Source organism: Schistocerca piceifrons, chromosome 4 (assembly GCF_021461385.2).
Source record: "Schistocerca piceifrons isolate TAMUIC-IGC-003096 chromosome 4, iqSchPice1.1, whole genome shotgun sequence".
NCBI lineage: Eukaryota > Metazoa > Arthropoda > Insecta > Orthoptera > Acrididae > Schistocerca > Schistocerca piceifrons.
Window position 1 is genome coordinate 690,623,825 of NC_060141.1, and position 17,341 is coordinate 690,641,165.

At 37.0% G+C, this 17,341-nt stretch overlaps 1 protein-coding gene across 2 annotated transcripts in view; it reads left to right on the top strand.

Annotated features, from left to right (window-relative positions):
- Positions 1-17,341, top strand: part of LOC124794624 (stAR-related lipid transfer protein 7, mitochondrial) — a 120,477-nt gene that overhangs the window by 23,901 nt on the left and 79,235 nt on the right. For both annotated transcript variants that reach the window (XM_047258120.1, XM_047258119.1), the window contains exon 2: positions 13,043-13,173. In XM_047258120.1, coding sequence (XP_047114076.1) covers positions 13,043-13,173 — 131 coding nt within the window. The remainder of the gene's footprint in view (positions 1-13,042; positions 13,174-17,341) is intronic.

Below are 17,341 nucleotides of genomic sequence, written 5' to 3' on the forward strand. Positions count from 1 at the left end.
ACAAAACATAGAAATAGATAATACAAATATTAAAGAAGAACTAAAAGAAAAATATAGACAAAGACTAACAAAAATACTGAAAACAGAATTGACAGCAAGAAACAAGACAAAAGCTATAAATACTTATGCTATACCAATATTGACCTACTCATTTGGAGTAGTGAAATGGAGTAACACAGACCTAGAAGCACTCAATACACTTACACGATCACAATGCCACAAATATAGAATACATCACGTACATTCAGCAACTGAAACATTCACATTAAGCAGAAAGGAAGGAGGAAGGGGATTTATCACATAAAAAACCTACATTATGGACAGGTAGACAATTTAAGAAAATTCTTTATAGAACGAGCAGAAACTAACAAAATACACAAAGCAATCACTCATATAAATACATCGGCTACACCACTGCAATTTCATAACCACTTCTACAACCCTTTAGATCACATAACATCAACAGATACGAAGAAAGTAAATTGGAAAAAGAAATCACTACATGGCAAGCACCCGTATCATCTAACACAGCCACACATCGATCAAGACGCATCCAACACAAGGCTAAGACAAGGCAATATATACAGTGAGACGGAAGGATTCATGATTGCAATACAGGATCAAACAATAAACACCAGATATTACAGCAAGCATATTACTAAAGATCCCAATACCACAACAGATAAATGCAGCCTGTGCAAACAACAAATAGAAACAGTAGATCACATCACAAGCGGATGTACAATACTAGCAAATACAGAATACCCCAGAAGACATGACAATGTAGCAAAAATAATACATCAACAGCTTGCCTTACAACATAAACTTATAAAACAACATGTTCTCACATACAAGTATGCACCACAAAATGTACTGGAGAACGATGAATACAAATTATACTGGAACAGAACCATTATAACAGATAAAACAACAGCACATAACAAACCTGACATCATACTCACCAATAAAAAGAAGAAATTAACACAACTAATCGAAATTTCCATACCCAATACAACAAATATACAAAAGAAAACAGGAGAAAAAATTGAAAAATACATCCAACTGGCTGAGGAAGTCAAGGACATGTGGCATCAGGATAAAGTTAACATTATACCAATTATACTATCAACTACAGGAGTCATACCACACAATATCCACCAGTACATCAATGCATTACAGCTACATCCAAACTTATATATGCAACTACAGAAATCTGTAATTATTGACACTTGTTCAATTACCCGAAAGTTCCTAAATGCAATGTAACATATACCGTACAGTTAAAAGGAAGTCACGCTTGATCAAGGTCCGCGTCACCTTCCATTTTTAACCAGACATAACGTCTGAGACAAGAAAGAAATAATAATAATAATAATATTTTTTATTATTAATTATTATTATTATTATTATTATTATTATTATTATTATTATTATTATTAATTATTATTAATAATAATAATTATTAATTATTATTATATAATTATTATAATTATTAAACGGATGTACAATACTAGCAAATACAGAATACCCCAGAAGACATGACAATGTAGCAAAAATAATACATCAACAACTTGCCATACAACATAAACTAATAAAACAACATGTTCCCACATACAAGTTGTTGTTGTTGTGGTCTTCAGTCCTGAGACTGGTTTGATGCAGTTCTCCATGCTACTCTATCCTGTGCAAGCTTCTTCATCTCCCAGTACCTACTGCAACCTACATCCTTCTGAATCTGCTTAGTGTATTCATCTTTTGGTCTCCCTCTACAATTTTTACCCTCCACGCTGCCCTCCAATACTAAATTGGTGATCCCTTGATGCCTCAACACATGTCCTACCAACCGATCCCTTCTTCTAGTCAAGTTGTGCCACAAACTTCTCCACAATCCTATTCAATACTTCCTCATTAGTTATGTGATCTACCCATCTAATCTTCAGCATTCTTCTGTAGCACCACATTTCAAAAGCTTCTATTCGCTTCTTGTGCAAACTATTTATCGTCCATGTTTCACTTCCATACATGGCTACACTCCATACAACTACTTTCAGAAATGACTTCCTGACACTTATATCTATACTCAATGTTAACAAATTTCTCTTCTTCAGAAACGCTTTCCTTGCCATCGCCAGTCTACGTTTTATATCCTCTCTACTTCGACCATCATCAGTTATTTTGCTCCCCAAATAGCAAAATTCCTTTACTACTTTAAGCGTCTCATTTCCTAATCTGATTCCCTCAGCATCATCCAACTTAATTCGTCTACATTCCATTATCCTCATTTTGCTTTTGTTGATGTTCATCTTATACCCTCCTTTCAAGACACTATCCATTCCATTCAACTGCTCTTCCAAATCCTTTGCTGTCTCTGACAGAATTACAATGTCATCGGCGAACCTCAAAGTTTTTATTTCTTCTCCATGGATTTTAATACCTACTCCGAATTTTTCTTTTGTTTCCTTCACTGCTTGCTCAATATACAGATTGAATAACATCGGGGATAGACTACAACCCTGTCTCACTCCCTTCCCAACCACTGCTTCCCTTTCATGCCCCTCCACTCTTATGACTGCCGTCTGGTTTCTGTACAAATTGTAAATAGCCTTTCGCTCCCTGTATTTTACCCCTGCCATCTTCAGAATTTGAAAGAGCGTATTCCAGTCAACATTGTCAAAAGCTTTCTCTAAGTATACAAATGCTAGAAACGTAGGTTTGCCTTTCCTTAATCTAGCTTCTAAGATAAGTCGTAGGGTCAGTATTGCCTCATGTGTCCCAACATTTCTGCGGAATCCAAACTGATCCTCCCCGAGGTCAGCTTCTGCTAGTTTTTCCATTCGTCTGTAAAGAATCCGCGTTAGTATTTTGCAGCTGTGACTTATTACACTGATAGTTCAGTAATTTCACATCTGTCAACACCTGCTTTCTTGAGATTGGAATTATTATATTCTTCTTGAAGTCTGATGGTATTTTGCCTGTTTCATACATCTTGCTCACCAGATGGTAGAGTTTTGTCAGGACTGGCTCTCCCGAGGCCGTCAGTAGTTCTAATGGAATGTTGTCTACTCCCAGGGCCTTGTTTCGACTCGGGTCTTTCAGTGCTCTGTCAAACTATTCACGCAGTATTATATCTCCCATTTCATCTTCATCTACATCCTCTTCCATTTCCATAATATTGTCCTCAAGTACATCGCCCTTGTATAGACCCTCTATATACTCCTTCCACCTTTCTGCTTTCCCTTCTTTGCTTAGAACTGGGTTTCCATCTGAGCTTTTGATATTCATACAAGTGGTTCTCTTTTCTCTGAAGGTCTCTTTAATTTTCCTGTAGGCTGTATCTATCTTACTCCTAGTGAGACAAGCCTCTACATCCTTACATTTGTCCTCTAGCCATGCCTGCTCAGCCATTTTGCACTTCCTGTCGATCTCATTTTTGAGACGTTTGTATTCCTTTTTGCCTGTTTCATTTACTGCATTTTTATATTTTCTCCTTTCATCAATTAAATTCAGTATTTCTTCTGTCACCCAAGGATTTCTACTAGCCCTCGTCTTTTTACCTACTTGATCCTCTGCTGCCTTCACTACTTCATCCCTCAAAGCTACCCATTCTTCTTCTACTGTATTTCTTTCCCCCATTCCTGTCAATTGTTCCCTTATGCTCTCCCTGAAACTCTGTACAACCTCTGCTTTAGTCAGTTTATTCAGGTCCCATCTCCTTAAATTCCCACCTTTTTGCAGTTTCTTCAGTTTTAATCTACAGGTCATAACCAATAGATTGTGGTCAGAATCCACATCTGCCCCTGGAAATGTCTTACAATTTAAGACCTGGTTCCTAAATCTGTCTTACCATTATATAATCTATCTGAAACCTGTCAGTATCTCCAGGCTTCTTCCATGTATACAACCTTCTTTCATGATTCTTGAAACAAGTATTAGCTATGATTAAGTTGTGCTATGTGCAAAATTCTACCAGGCGGCTTCCTCTTTCATTTCTTAGCCCCAATCCATACTCACCTACTACGTTTCCTTCTCTCCCTTTTCCTACTGCCGGATTCCAGTCACCCATGACTATTAAATTTTCGTCTCCTTTCACAATCTGAATAATTTCTTTTATTTCATCATACATTTCTTCAATTTCTTCGTCTTCTGCAGAGCTAGTTGGCATACAAGTATGCACCACAAAATGTACTGGAGAATGATGAATACAAATTATACTGGAACAGAACCATTATAACAGGTAAAACAACACCACGTAACAAACCTGACATCATACTCACCAATAAAAAGAAGAAATTAACACAACTAATCAAAATATCCATACCCATACAACAAATATACAGAAGAAAACAGGAGAAAAAATTGAAAAATACATCCAACTGGCTGAGGAAGTCAAGGACATGTGGCATCAGGATAAAGTTAACTTTATACCAATTATACTATCAACTACAGGAGTCATACCACACAATATCCACCAGTACATCAACGCAATACAGCTACATCCAAACATATATATACATCTACAAAAATCTGTAATTGTTGATACATGTTCAATGACCCGAAAGTTCCTAAATGCAATGTAACATATACCGTACAGTTAAAAGGAAGTCACACTTGATGAAGGTCCGCATCACTTTCCATTTTTAACCAGACATAACATCTGAGAAAGGAAAGAGATAATAATAATAATTATTATTATAATTATACTTTCATGTATATTGTTTTACGTTATTTATTATTTCAGAGGTAACCATGTGGAGGACAAAAATATTGTAAAAGAACTATAGCATATTCCAAAATTTTTTGTGAATTCATAACGTACAGATTAGAAAAATCTACAATAGATTATACATTAGATACTGGTGATGTGTTTGATCACATAACTGTACATTACTTTGTACCATACGTTTTTAATTGCTAGTGAAATAGATTTGTAGCATGTGGATGAGTATGTAATGAAACTATCTGCTGTCACTTTTTTATTTTGCTTCATCACTACCTCTTTCTTCTGGATGTCTGTGAAGGATGGGAAATCATGAGATACTTCAGTCTGTTTTGAACAGCAATCAGATATGTATGCTCAAGGTACAGATATATCATGTTACTTATTCTGGTCTTATATATTGCTTCATTTTGAAAAGGTCTTTCCTATTTGCTTGTTGAAAATATTTTGAGAGCAGTTTACTAATTCTGCAGCTTGCACCGTAGGATACATTTGTTGTTGTTGTTGTTGCCATTTCGCCTGTTAGATTTTCAACTATTTGTAGTAGATTCTGACCAGTTGTTTCTGATTTCTCTTTTCATTTCACTCTATCAAACCATTTAATGCTTGAAATGTGTAATTTTTTATTTGAAAGATGTCTCAACTATTGTGTTGCTTTCACTTAGTAACCTACTGTGTGGGCTGTACTACCATTAGATTCCTAAAATCATTTAATGTAGTTTCTTCAATAATCTAGCTGTGACCTGCTATTTAAAAAATGAGAGAATAAAATTATGTTGCAGATATCAAGGATACTAACTTTGCTGGACTGCGAGGCCACATAGACTTAGCACTCAGTTGATGAAAGTTGTAGAGTTAAATCTGAAAGGAAATTGAATGTTATTAAGCTGTGGAATGGTGTTCTATTTCAGTAAAGTAACACCTTGACCATTTCATTTGTGTTGAATATTCAAAGAGATGTGTATGCACTCACAGCTCATGTATGGGCCTATTCCAGTTGTTTGCGTGTAGAGTTTCATAAGTTATAGTGTGAGTTTAAAGCTGGTAACTAACACAAAATGACTTGCACATGCACACAGATATTGTGATGCTTACTTAGAAATTGACTGATGACAGATAGACTCGAAGAAATAATCTTAAATGTTTTCAATTTATGTTATACTATAAACCAGCATTTTTACTACTCTGGGAAGAAATTTGAAAGGTTTCTCCAACAAAAATAAAATTAAATGTATTTTCTTTCCTCATATTGCATTTAAAAATGCTGCTGTTTAACTTACTGAAGAATTAAATCTGTGTGCAAACTGTCACTAAAACTTGCATTTTTGCTTTCACGGTTAATCCCTATTTCTGACTGAACTATCTACAAGTATACTTGGCAAGGTAATTTATGGTTTGTGGCAGAGGCCTTTGCGGACTGCTGTAACTTCTCCTCATTCATATTTCATCGTGACTCTTACGGGGGGAAGAACAGTTGTTGGGAAGCCTTTGCATGAGCTCAAATCTGTCCTCCAAGATATACCTAGGAAGAAACAGTACTTTGACTGACACTTCTAGAAATGTACACTTTCAGAATCTTAACAGTGAATCACATTATGCTACAGAGCTCCTCTCTTGTAGTGTTTGCCACTGGAGCTGTACGAGCATCTCTGTGATGAGATTTTCACTCTGCAGTGGAGTGTCCACTAATATGAAACTTCCTGGCAGATTAAAACTGTGTGCAGGACCAAGACTCGAACTCGGGACCTTTGCCTTTCGCGGGTAAGTGCTCTACCAACTGATGTACCCAGGCACGACTCACGACCTGTCCTTCTAGCTTCAGTTCTGCCATTACCTCATCTCCTACCTTCCAAACTTCACAGAAGCTCTTCTGCGAACCTAGCAGAACCAGCACTCCTGGAAGAAAGTATAGTGTGGAGACATGGATTAGCCGTGTCTCCGCAGTGTCTGTTTGCTGCCTTGTACAAGGTTGGCATGTAAGACTTTTAGAACTTCTTCTGCATGTTGTCATTCAGCCAACGTACACAGTGTGCTCTAGTCCTTATGGCAAGAGAAGTCCCTGACAGTTAAGATTGGTTTGGTGCTGGTGTTTCTCATGTGCAGCACAACCAGTTGCCTAATGTGATTGTGTTTACCTTTCTGTGCCAATGCTGCTGCTTTGCTGTAGTTATAGGCATTGTTGTGGCAGCTGTTGACTCATTAAGGTTGAAAACTGGCTGCAGCACTGCTAACCAGCAGGATTCTTCATTCACTGTAGAGTATAACCAAACAATGGAAAATCCGGATGGAATGTAACAATATAATGAAGAGGTTAGTTTCTACTCACCAAATAGCAGATATGCTGAGTTGCAGAACTCACACACACATGACCACAGTCTCTGACAGCTGGAGCCAGAGTCAGCATTACTGCTATGTGGCGAGTAGCTACTATCCTTTTCATTTTATTGTTACTGTGGATTACAGTACATCCCTATTCCACTCCTCCTCCCAGCCCAACCATGCTTCATTGTTCACTTGTGGTTGACTGAGATTGTAGACCTGTCTTGTGTACCTACCTGTAACCCCCGTTCATCCACGAGCTCCATAAACAGTGGTATGTGGGTTTATGCCGTGTTCCTTGATGTGACGAAAACATTTAATAGAATTTTGCACTACTGTTTAGTGAGCAAAGGATGAGTGTACTGAGTATTCAGTATATCCAATTAGATTCAAGGCTTCCTTGTGGACAGAACTCAACATGTAGCCCTAACAGAACAATACTAACACACTGAATTATCCCAAGGAAGTGTGATAGGATTTTTAGTGCTGGCAGTGTATATAAATGACCATGCGTATAACGTCAGAAGCTCCAGGACTCATAGCAGATTTGAAGGAGACCTGCAGAGGATCAGTGATAGGTGCAGGGACTGACAACTAATCATGAAAGTAAATAAATGTAATGTATTGTGTCTAAGTAGACAAAGAAATCTGCTACTGTTCAGTTACACTATTACCGACGTATCACAGGAAACCACAACTACTGTAAAATACCTACAAGTGACCATCCTGAGTAACCTAAAGTTGAATAATCACATACAAGAAATTGTAGGTAAAACTAATGTCAGGCTGATATTCAATGGAAAAATCTGAATCAAATTAAATGTGATTTATTCTTAAAAGAAGTGACTTAACAAATCACTTGTTTGACCATTTCTAGACCATTGCTCATCATTCTGTGACATGTACCAGGTTGGATTAATATGAGAAATAGAGAAGATCCAATGGCGAATGGTGTTTTTTGTCAAAGGGTTGTTAAAGCAGCACAAAAACATTGCACAGATGTTCAACAAACTTCAGTGGCGCATCATGTACAGGTTTACTTTTGAAACTCCAAGAGATTATATTCTGTGAAGGTGAGCATATTATTTCCTCCTACTTACGTCACGTGAAATGACCACAGCAAGAAAATCACAGAAATTAGAACTCGAATGCAGGTTTATTGACCATCGTTATTTCCACTTGCCATTCATGGATGGAACGAGGAAGGAGGGGAAAAATAGTGGTACCAGAAGTAGCCTCCATCATGTCTTAAGATGGTTTACTGAGTGTAGACATAGATGTCCTCCTGCAGACATTTCCTGTGTGATGAGAGCACGTGAAAGTAATCGCATTGTCTACCAGCTGTGTTGCAAGTACTGTTGTGCTATATGGCACTTCCCGCAAGTTTTTCTTTTGTGTTCTGCCGTGGTCAGTTTGAAGACCTGCTGCTTCAACTGTTTTAAGTGCTGTACTGATTAGCCTAGCACCTATTAAGACTGCTGTGCTGACGATACTGTGTTGTACTTTTACCATCTATTAGTCCTTTGGCATTAGTAATACCCATGATAAGATCCCATAGTTTTAGTGTTGTTCTGATTGTTTTTCTGTTTGAATGTTATTTAAAGTTCATGTTTAGGGGCCTAAAGACAATTCTGAATTGTAGTGGAGCTAATGCCAGATACATCTACATCAAGTGAAGTGACTCACTTGCTGTATTTAGTTGTTGGTCCCCATATTAGGTACATGAAGCGATGAGGGTCACATTTCAAAGTATGATATGAAACACGTATAACCTTAAGCCTTGCAGAGTGGTAATTGGTGTGTTGCTTAATTGACCTAGTTAGTTTTTGGTTCTGGCCCATGACTTAAGTAGGTAGGGATAAACCCCAGCCCCTCACTGAAGTATTGCTCATGGGACTGAGTAGCTTGCTATGTGGCTGTGACAGCTAGATAGCCTTCTGTCTGTTCACATGAATGATCTCTGCCAAATGGTGAAGTCTTTGCTAAATAGACTCCCCCCACCCAGCCCCACCCTCACCCCTGCCCCCACACACCACACCACACAACACACTCAAAAAGAAAGAAAAGAAAAATGCGGCTTCCTCCTAAGCAGCATCTCCTGTGATCTTGATTGGCAAACAGGATGATTAACAGAAACATACAACAGATAAATTCACCAGACATAATTTTAGCAGCTTTACTGCACAGTTGCAGCTACACAAAATATATTGAAGAGTTTTATATACTGTGAAGTACCGATTACTTTGAAGCATTTATTTCAGTAGTAAAAGATTTAATTGACAGTTGAGATCTGGGGTTGAAAGTTTTATTAAGTTATGTTCCCTGTCTCATATGATCGGCAAGTAATGCAGTAGTAAAATCTCAAAATTTGCCACTTGAAAGCCCAAGATTTTGTAATTTTTAATTCTTTTGACACAGAAGAACACTGAAGACTAGAGATGTAGATCAACTAATTAACCCTAGATCACAAAGCCTTGTCATTTTGACTATGTTCGGTTGGTTATCATTGCTTTTCTTGATATGTTTTTTTGTGCATCTCTGCTATACTTCATTGTAGCTTCCTAGCTTTCGAAGTGATTGATCAGTGAGAATGCTTTGTCATTGGTGTGATTCAGCAGTATGGAGTGCTGTCTTTTGATGAGGATTTGTGTACGTATCCAGAAATACATAAGATAAGGGCAAAACAGGAACTACTTCAAGCACTAATATTAGTTCCATAAGTATATGTGTCAACATAGTGTGCATAATATGTGCTGGCAAGTATTTGAATTTTCATTTTATATTTTTTTAGATGATTATTGTGCATGCAGATGACCCAAATTTCAAAGAACAGCTTATGAAAATGTTGAAGAAGTAGATTAAAACCGATTTCACAGTGATTCTGGTTTGAACGAAGAACTTGATAATGTAGAGATTGGCGAAATAGTAATGACTGATTCAGATTGTGAAGATATTCCACGGTCAAATACTGACATAAATCAAAGCAGTCCCAAAGACTATCATGTGCTTATGCAATGTAGGCAGAAATGGAAGCTGCTTGAATCTGACAAATGTAATGAATCTGCATCTGAAAGTGAAGATGATGGTGGAATTTCCTCACTGTCAAGAAACACAAATATAGTGTTGCCACCAAGAAAGATTCCACAAGGTAAGAACAATTCCTGCTGGTCTGCAATATCTGCCAGTCATTCAAGTTGATGCACACCAAGCAAAAACATTATCCGCTTCTTCATTCAACAGGCTGAGGCAGCAAAGACTCCTCAAGAAACATTTCCTATGTTTTTCACATGTGAGATATAATGGCACATAAAAATGAAGAAATAGATAGGAATCTTCGTAATGACAGCAGCTTTAAAAAATGATCGTCTGTCTGTAAGAGGAACATACAATACAGGTTTATTGGTTCTTGATACAGAGCCATAATAAGTTTCGAAAGGTTCGAACCTTAGTCTCAATTGCAATTTGATAACAAAGAAACTCATCAAACTAGAAGAGAAAACAATTATTTCATACCAGTACATGAAATTTGGGAACAGTTTGTTCATAACTACGGAACCTGTTATATACCAGGACCATTTGTTAACATAGGTGTGCAACTGTTCGACTTTCATTGACAATGTCCTTTCTGCATGAATGTCCCAAATAAACCCAAGTAAATAAAGGATCAAAATAGTAATGACACAATAACAAAGTACATGCTTGACATGTCTCCTTACTTAGAAAATTCACAGGCACAAATGGAATGCCACCCGGGAAGTTATATGTGAGGGAAATGACCGAGACTCTTTGAAGGTCAAATGGAAACATCACATTAGACAACTGGTTTCCCTCAGCAAAACTGGCTAATGATCTTTTGAAGGATAAACTCCCACTGATTTGCACTATTCACTTCAACAAACTGGAAATACTCCCTAAGCTACTGTTCACAAAAAAAATAAATAAATAAATAAATAAAATAAATAAATAAAATAAATTAGGTATGACTATGTTAACTGTTCATGACCTGTCCACTACCAGTAACATTAGTAAGAAACCACACATAATAGTGCGTTACAGTGCTACCAGATTTGGAGTAGACATACTGGACCAGATGTAGCTGGAAAACTAGAAAACAGCCTCTGTGTGTGTTTTGTGGCATGATAAATATTGGATCTGTGAATGCTTAAGTTAGCTATACTCACAGTAATCAGAAGCAGAGAGCCAACAGAGTGCCAAGAAAACATTTTCTTATACACCTGGGTGAAGAAATCACTAAACCTGGATGAGGAAGAGGCTAGAAGTTCCCAGTCCATAAACACACTTTTGAGTCACCATTACATCAAGGCAAGAACAACCTACTAGTGGCAATAGAAGTCTCTGTCAAATTTACCTATATCTTCAATTTATTGTAGTGTGTTTTTATGAGTATAATAAAACATAGTAAAATTTCTGATGATTTGTGTTTATATACTATAGGAATAGGCTTTGTGATCTAGGGTTAATGTGGAGGTACTGAATCAAATTGGGGAAAAAATAAATTAATAGCACAACTTTGAATAAAGAAGTGATTTCATGATAGGACACATCCTGAGGAATGAATGAATTGTCTGTTGGTAATGAAGGGAAGTGTGGGAAGTGACAATTGTAGAGAGAGATAAAGGGATGAACACAGTAACCAGGTTCAAATGGAAGTAGGTTACAGTGGTCATATGAAAATGAAGAGGCTTGCACAGGATAGACTAGAATGGAGAGCTGTATCAAACCAGTATCCTGGTTAAAGACAATGAGAAGTCAGCAAGTTTTTTGAAATCAACTCAGTGAAATGAATGGAATCAATGGAGATAAAAATAGTGCATTACCCCAATATGATATGATATCAGTGAATCTGTTTAGAAACACTGAACCCGTAATATAGTATGTACTGACAAATGATGTATTTCATATCATTGCATTTTATTGATTCTATTCCCAGTGATTCCATTAGATTCATTTCAGTGAATTTAATACAACTGATATGAATAAGTAGGAGTAAAGAAGACCAGTAATCAAATAGCAGAGTATTGAGTCATCTTTTGTGTAAAAGAGAATAAAACCTTTGCTAGAAGAAATCCTTTGACAAGGCTCTGTTGTTCAGTGAGTGGTCTCCTTTACTCCTAAATGTTTAATGCAACTAATATGTATCCCTACGGTAATATAATCCACAGTTCTCTAACATATCTGGGACTCTGCTGGTGTATTCCTGGATGGGAGAACATTTAGTTATTTTTTCAGAAGAGGATTATATCATGATATATGCATTACAGTTTTTACTGTGATATGGCTTGATAATGCCTTCAGAAACAAAATCAGCTAATCGCAAAAATCATGAAATATAATGGCTATGTTAAAATAAAACAGCCTACACAGGAAAATAGTGTGCTCAAGAAATTCGCAGCAACTGTGGCTTTATGTATACAAAAGACTACTGAATCTTGGCCACACAGCAATTTCCATTTGCCACGATATTTTTACATGTCACCTGCTTGTGAAAAAGTTTCATACTATTCACTTTATAGTGAAGTATTCCCTACCTTTTGTAGAGTATTGTGCAAATCCATAGAGATTACTTTAGTCAGACCACGCGTTCATCCATAACAGTACATCGGACTACTCACCAGCCCATACTTTACTCTTACGATCTTAAGCAACATTTCCATTTGGAAGGATCAGCCGCCTGGCAGTTTGTGGACACACAATTCCCAGGGTATGCCCAGTTTCTTTTTTGTTCCACGTGTATCTGTCTGACTCATGTAAATAAACAAATAAATAAATCATAAGAGGGCACTAAGCAAAAAGTTAATACAAAACAATTCATGTTAAAAAGAAAATGTATTTTTTCTAAAGCATACAACTTACGAGGAAAGGGATTGTAGTGACTGTGCTTTATAATCAGATGAGTGAGTAAATATCTGTGGAAACCAGTGTTCATATCCACATTAAGGGAAATCATAATCACATGAAAATGTTGTAAACATGTTCTTTTTACAGGTACACTGCTGAACTCGAAGAGACAAGTAATCTGTTTGAGACAAGAAAGAAGCGTTCAGTCTGTTCCTGTCCTGACAAAAACTGCTGCGAATGTTCTTGTTCAGGTTCCATACCAGGTTCCACTGAAGCAGGTATATAAACAAAGCGACTAAACAATTTCATCCAAATATTATTATAATTGAAGTATGAAGTTGCTCTTCTGTGCCTATCATTGTCTTGTATGTTCTGGGAACAGAGAAAGAAGCAGTCCTTGGTCTTCATCTATGTTTCTTATAGCTGCAGCACAGGAGTTCTCATTTTTTGTGGAAAAAATCAAGCGTTGGAAAAGATAGACTGTTACTTTACATAAAGATGACACATTAAGTCACAGACAGGCACAATTAAAAAACACTTACACATAAGCCTTTCAGAAGCAGCCTTCATCAGACAAAAAAAGAGAAACACACAACATTCATGCACACAAGCGAGCACACCTCACGCACAGTTGGTATTCTGATCTGAGCTGCTGGAGATGGTGGTCATGTATGCATGAGGTGTGCTTGCTTGTGTGAATGGATGGTGTGTGTTTCTTTTCCTGCTGAAGGCTGTGGCTGAAAGCTTATATGTAAGTGTCTTTTAATTGTGCCTTTCTGCAACTTAATGTAATATCTTTAAAGTAAGTCACAGTCTGTCTTATCGTATATTGTTGATACTCCTACTTGGAGTTTCCTTTGTGGAGAAGTCAGCACTTTCTTATTATCATTGAAATTTACAGTTGTAATACTATCACAGAGTAGGATATAATTCTGATATTTTGGTTTGGGACTAAATAATAGAGGAATACCCCAAATACAATAAATACAGTTCTATCGAATACAAGTCTAATTCACTCTGCAGCTGAAATTACACAAGTGGATCAAATATTAACTGATTATTCTTTACTGTAGCTAGTAAGCATCATTGTTTGGTGGAGGTGGAGGAAGGAACTGTGTGTGGTTAAAATGCTACTGGGGCCTTACATATATTGTCATGGAGATAAGCATGGTAGAGATTTCATAGTGTGCTGCTCAGTGTCAGCCCCATTGGTATTTGCCTCATACCATAGAGCTAGTAATGATAACAAATGTATTTTGATGCAGTGAATTTCAGGCAACAAAATGCATTTTGCAATACCTCAGCCATCCCTACTGTTGTAAAGGAAAAAAAATCTGTAACTGTCTTGGAGGCAGTTGTAGATTATAAAGTCTTAAACTGATAACATACTTTGAATTAGTTTTGAGAGTGTCCAAAAGTTGTTGCTCGGTAAGTTTTGAGACAGGTGATTAAATATTGGATACTAACAATTTCATGACTCCTTGAGGAATACTACCAATGCTTTATTAAGCAAGATGAATGTTCTACTAAGCTACAGAGTGATTAGCTGAACATACAATTACGTCAGGGCACTCTAGGGGCCACTAAAGATTAATAAAGATTGAATGTTCTGTAAAAGTATTACATTTTGAAGATAAATTATAATAATAAAATCCATATACAGTGGAGACTGTATTAACTGGACTAATTGTTGTTGTAAGTCATTCAGATAACCAAAAATTTGGATAACTGAATTTATGAAGAAAACCGATTTTTGTATTGTTAAGGCGAGAAAGATAAACTTTGTCACCTGCATATGGTTATCTTTTAAATAGATTGTCATGCAGTTGTCTTTCTACTGTTAATTTTTAATATCAGGTGATTGTTTTTTGTGAAAACCCACAACACAGAATTTCTTCCAAAAATCTGTTTTTCCATCAAACTGTGGAAAATCAAGGACACACACACACACACACACACACACACACACACACACACACACACACACACACACACACACGACCACGGTCTCTGGCAGCTGGAGCCAGGCTTCAGCTGCCAGAGACTGTGGTCATGTGTGTGTTAGTTGCATTTGCAGTGTGTGTGTGTGTGTGTGTGTGTGTGTGTGTGTGTGTGTGTGTGTGTGTGTGTATTGTCTAGTTTTGACAAAGGCCTGTTGGCCGAAAGCTAACTTTCCGGCAGACGTTTTGTTGTGCCTTTCTACGACTCGGCATCTTCGCTATATGGTGAGTAGCAGCTATCCTTTTCGTTGTATTGTCAAAACTGAACAAGTATTCTTTTAAATATCACTTGACAAAGAAGTACCTATGCCGTACTTATTGGTTAACTTTAAGACCTCATTCTACTTTTCTTAATGAATCAATAATTTTAATTTTATCTTTACTTGATAACACCACTCTTTCACGCTTTGATATTTGTAAACACAGGTGCAGCAGTTCACAATGTTGTAGCAATTGGCAACTATCAAACTCAAACAATAATAAAATGTGCACTGTATGTCTCAAACAATAATGAAACAATGGAGCTCCAGGTAAGAATATAACCAATGTAGCAAAAGATGGATTGTTGCTTACCATAAACATAACACTCACACATAAGCTTTCAGCCTCAGCCTGTGGCAGGAAAAGAGAAACACACACCATTCACTCACACAGTTGAGCACACTTCATGCATACATGACTGCCAACTCCATCAGCTCTGGCCAGAATGCCACATGTACATTCCAGCCAGAGCTGCCAGAGTGAATGGTGTGTGTTTCTCTTTTTCCGACAATGGCTGAGGCCAAAAACGTATGTATAATTGTCTTTTAATTGTGCCTGTCTGCAACTTAGTGTGTTATCTTTATGGTAAGTAGCAATCTATCTCTTCTTACATTGTTTATATTCAAACAATAATGAAACGCTCGGTGCAGAAATAACGTAGGGTACGGGCAGGTAGTACCAGCATGACATATCGGTGCACATACAGACTAGACTACAAGGATATTTGCCCACGGTTGTCAATCTGCATAATTGTGAATCTGTATTACTGAAGTCTGGATAATTGAGTCTCCTCTGTACTGGGTTTTTGTATTTTATAAATGTAAATTTTCAAGTCATAGGTTCACCATCAGAGTGTCAGTTGTTACGTAAGAACCTTTGCTGAAATGTTACGCCAGAAATGTGCATCTGTGAATTTTATACGTCGCTATATCTACATCTGTACTCCGAAAACCACTGCGAAGTACATGGCAGAGGGTAGCCCTAATTGTACCAATTATTAGGGTTGCTTCCCATTCCATTCACTATGTAGTGCGGGAAGAATGAATGTTTAAATGCCTCTGTGCTTGGTGTAATTAATCTCATCTTGTCCTCATGAGCCCTGTGTGAGCAATAGAGGGTTGTTGTCTATTTTGCTGATTACTGCTGTTTCTGTTGTATATGACAGAACTTCCAAGTGCTGTTTACACTGTGTATGTTTGTGTAATAGTGCAAACGGCATGTGGAAGTTATACAGTGCAAGCTTTCACAGGTGGTATTTACATTCTTAGTGATTATTTGTTTCTTTTCCACTGAATCACTTCTAAAGTAGGAAATTAAAATATCCTGTCAGTGCTGCACAGACATTATCCTGTACTTGTTACTATGTGTGTAATGCCTCTGTTGGGCTCAAATACCAGTGTGTTGTTATGTACAAATTCGTTAAAATGTGCCCTTATTCATTTTACTGTCTCAGTGCTGCCAAGAGTAGCCACTGTAGAGTTTACGTGAGTGCTGTAGAAGACTGTTGTTTTTTTATTGCTTTTATCATGATTTAACCAGTAATTTGAACAAGAGAAAAGCTATATACTGACCCATAAGATAACTTATCCATTTGAGATGTATTTTTCATCTTCATTTATATTCCTAATATTTTCAAATTCAGAAAGAGAGAAATTTTCTGATTAGTACGCACCTGTTTCTCTTGTCTTAATTATCATTTATTTGTATTAGCCTATCCACGTGCCATTTTCTCATTTTCCTTTTAAATTCACCTTTACTTCTTACTCTATCCTTCTCTCATATCGTATCTGAACAGCAACAATATAAAGCTGTTGTCAGTGGAAATTTTTGCCCCAAGGCACGCAGGAGTATTCTGAGTGCTCAATGTGTAGATTTCCTTACACTTACTAGCATACCATTTTTGACTTGCCGCTCTCATTGACATATTTTCCTTCATTTTCATCTTCAGACATAAATACTCTGCAAGCCACTGCACCGTGTATGGTGGATGGTACATCATACAGTGTTATCAATTTTCTTTCCTTACATTTTCATGTACTGAGTGAGGGAAAAAATGACTGTTCATATACCTTTGTACCCATCCTAATCTCTCTTATGTTTTACTTATGATGATTACATGGTATATATTTTGGTAGTAGCGCAATGGTCCCACAGTCATCTTCAAAAGCAGTTTCTGTAAATTTAT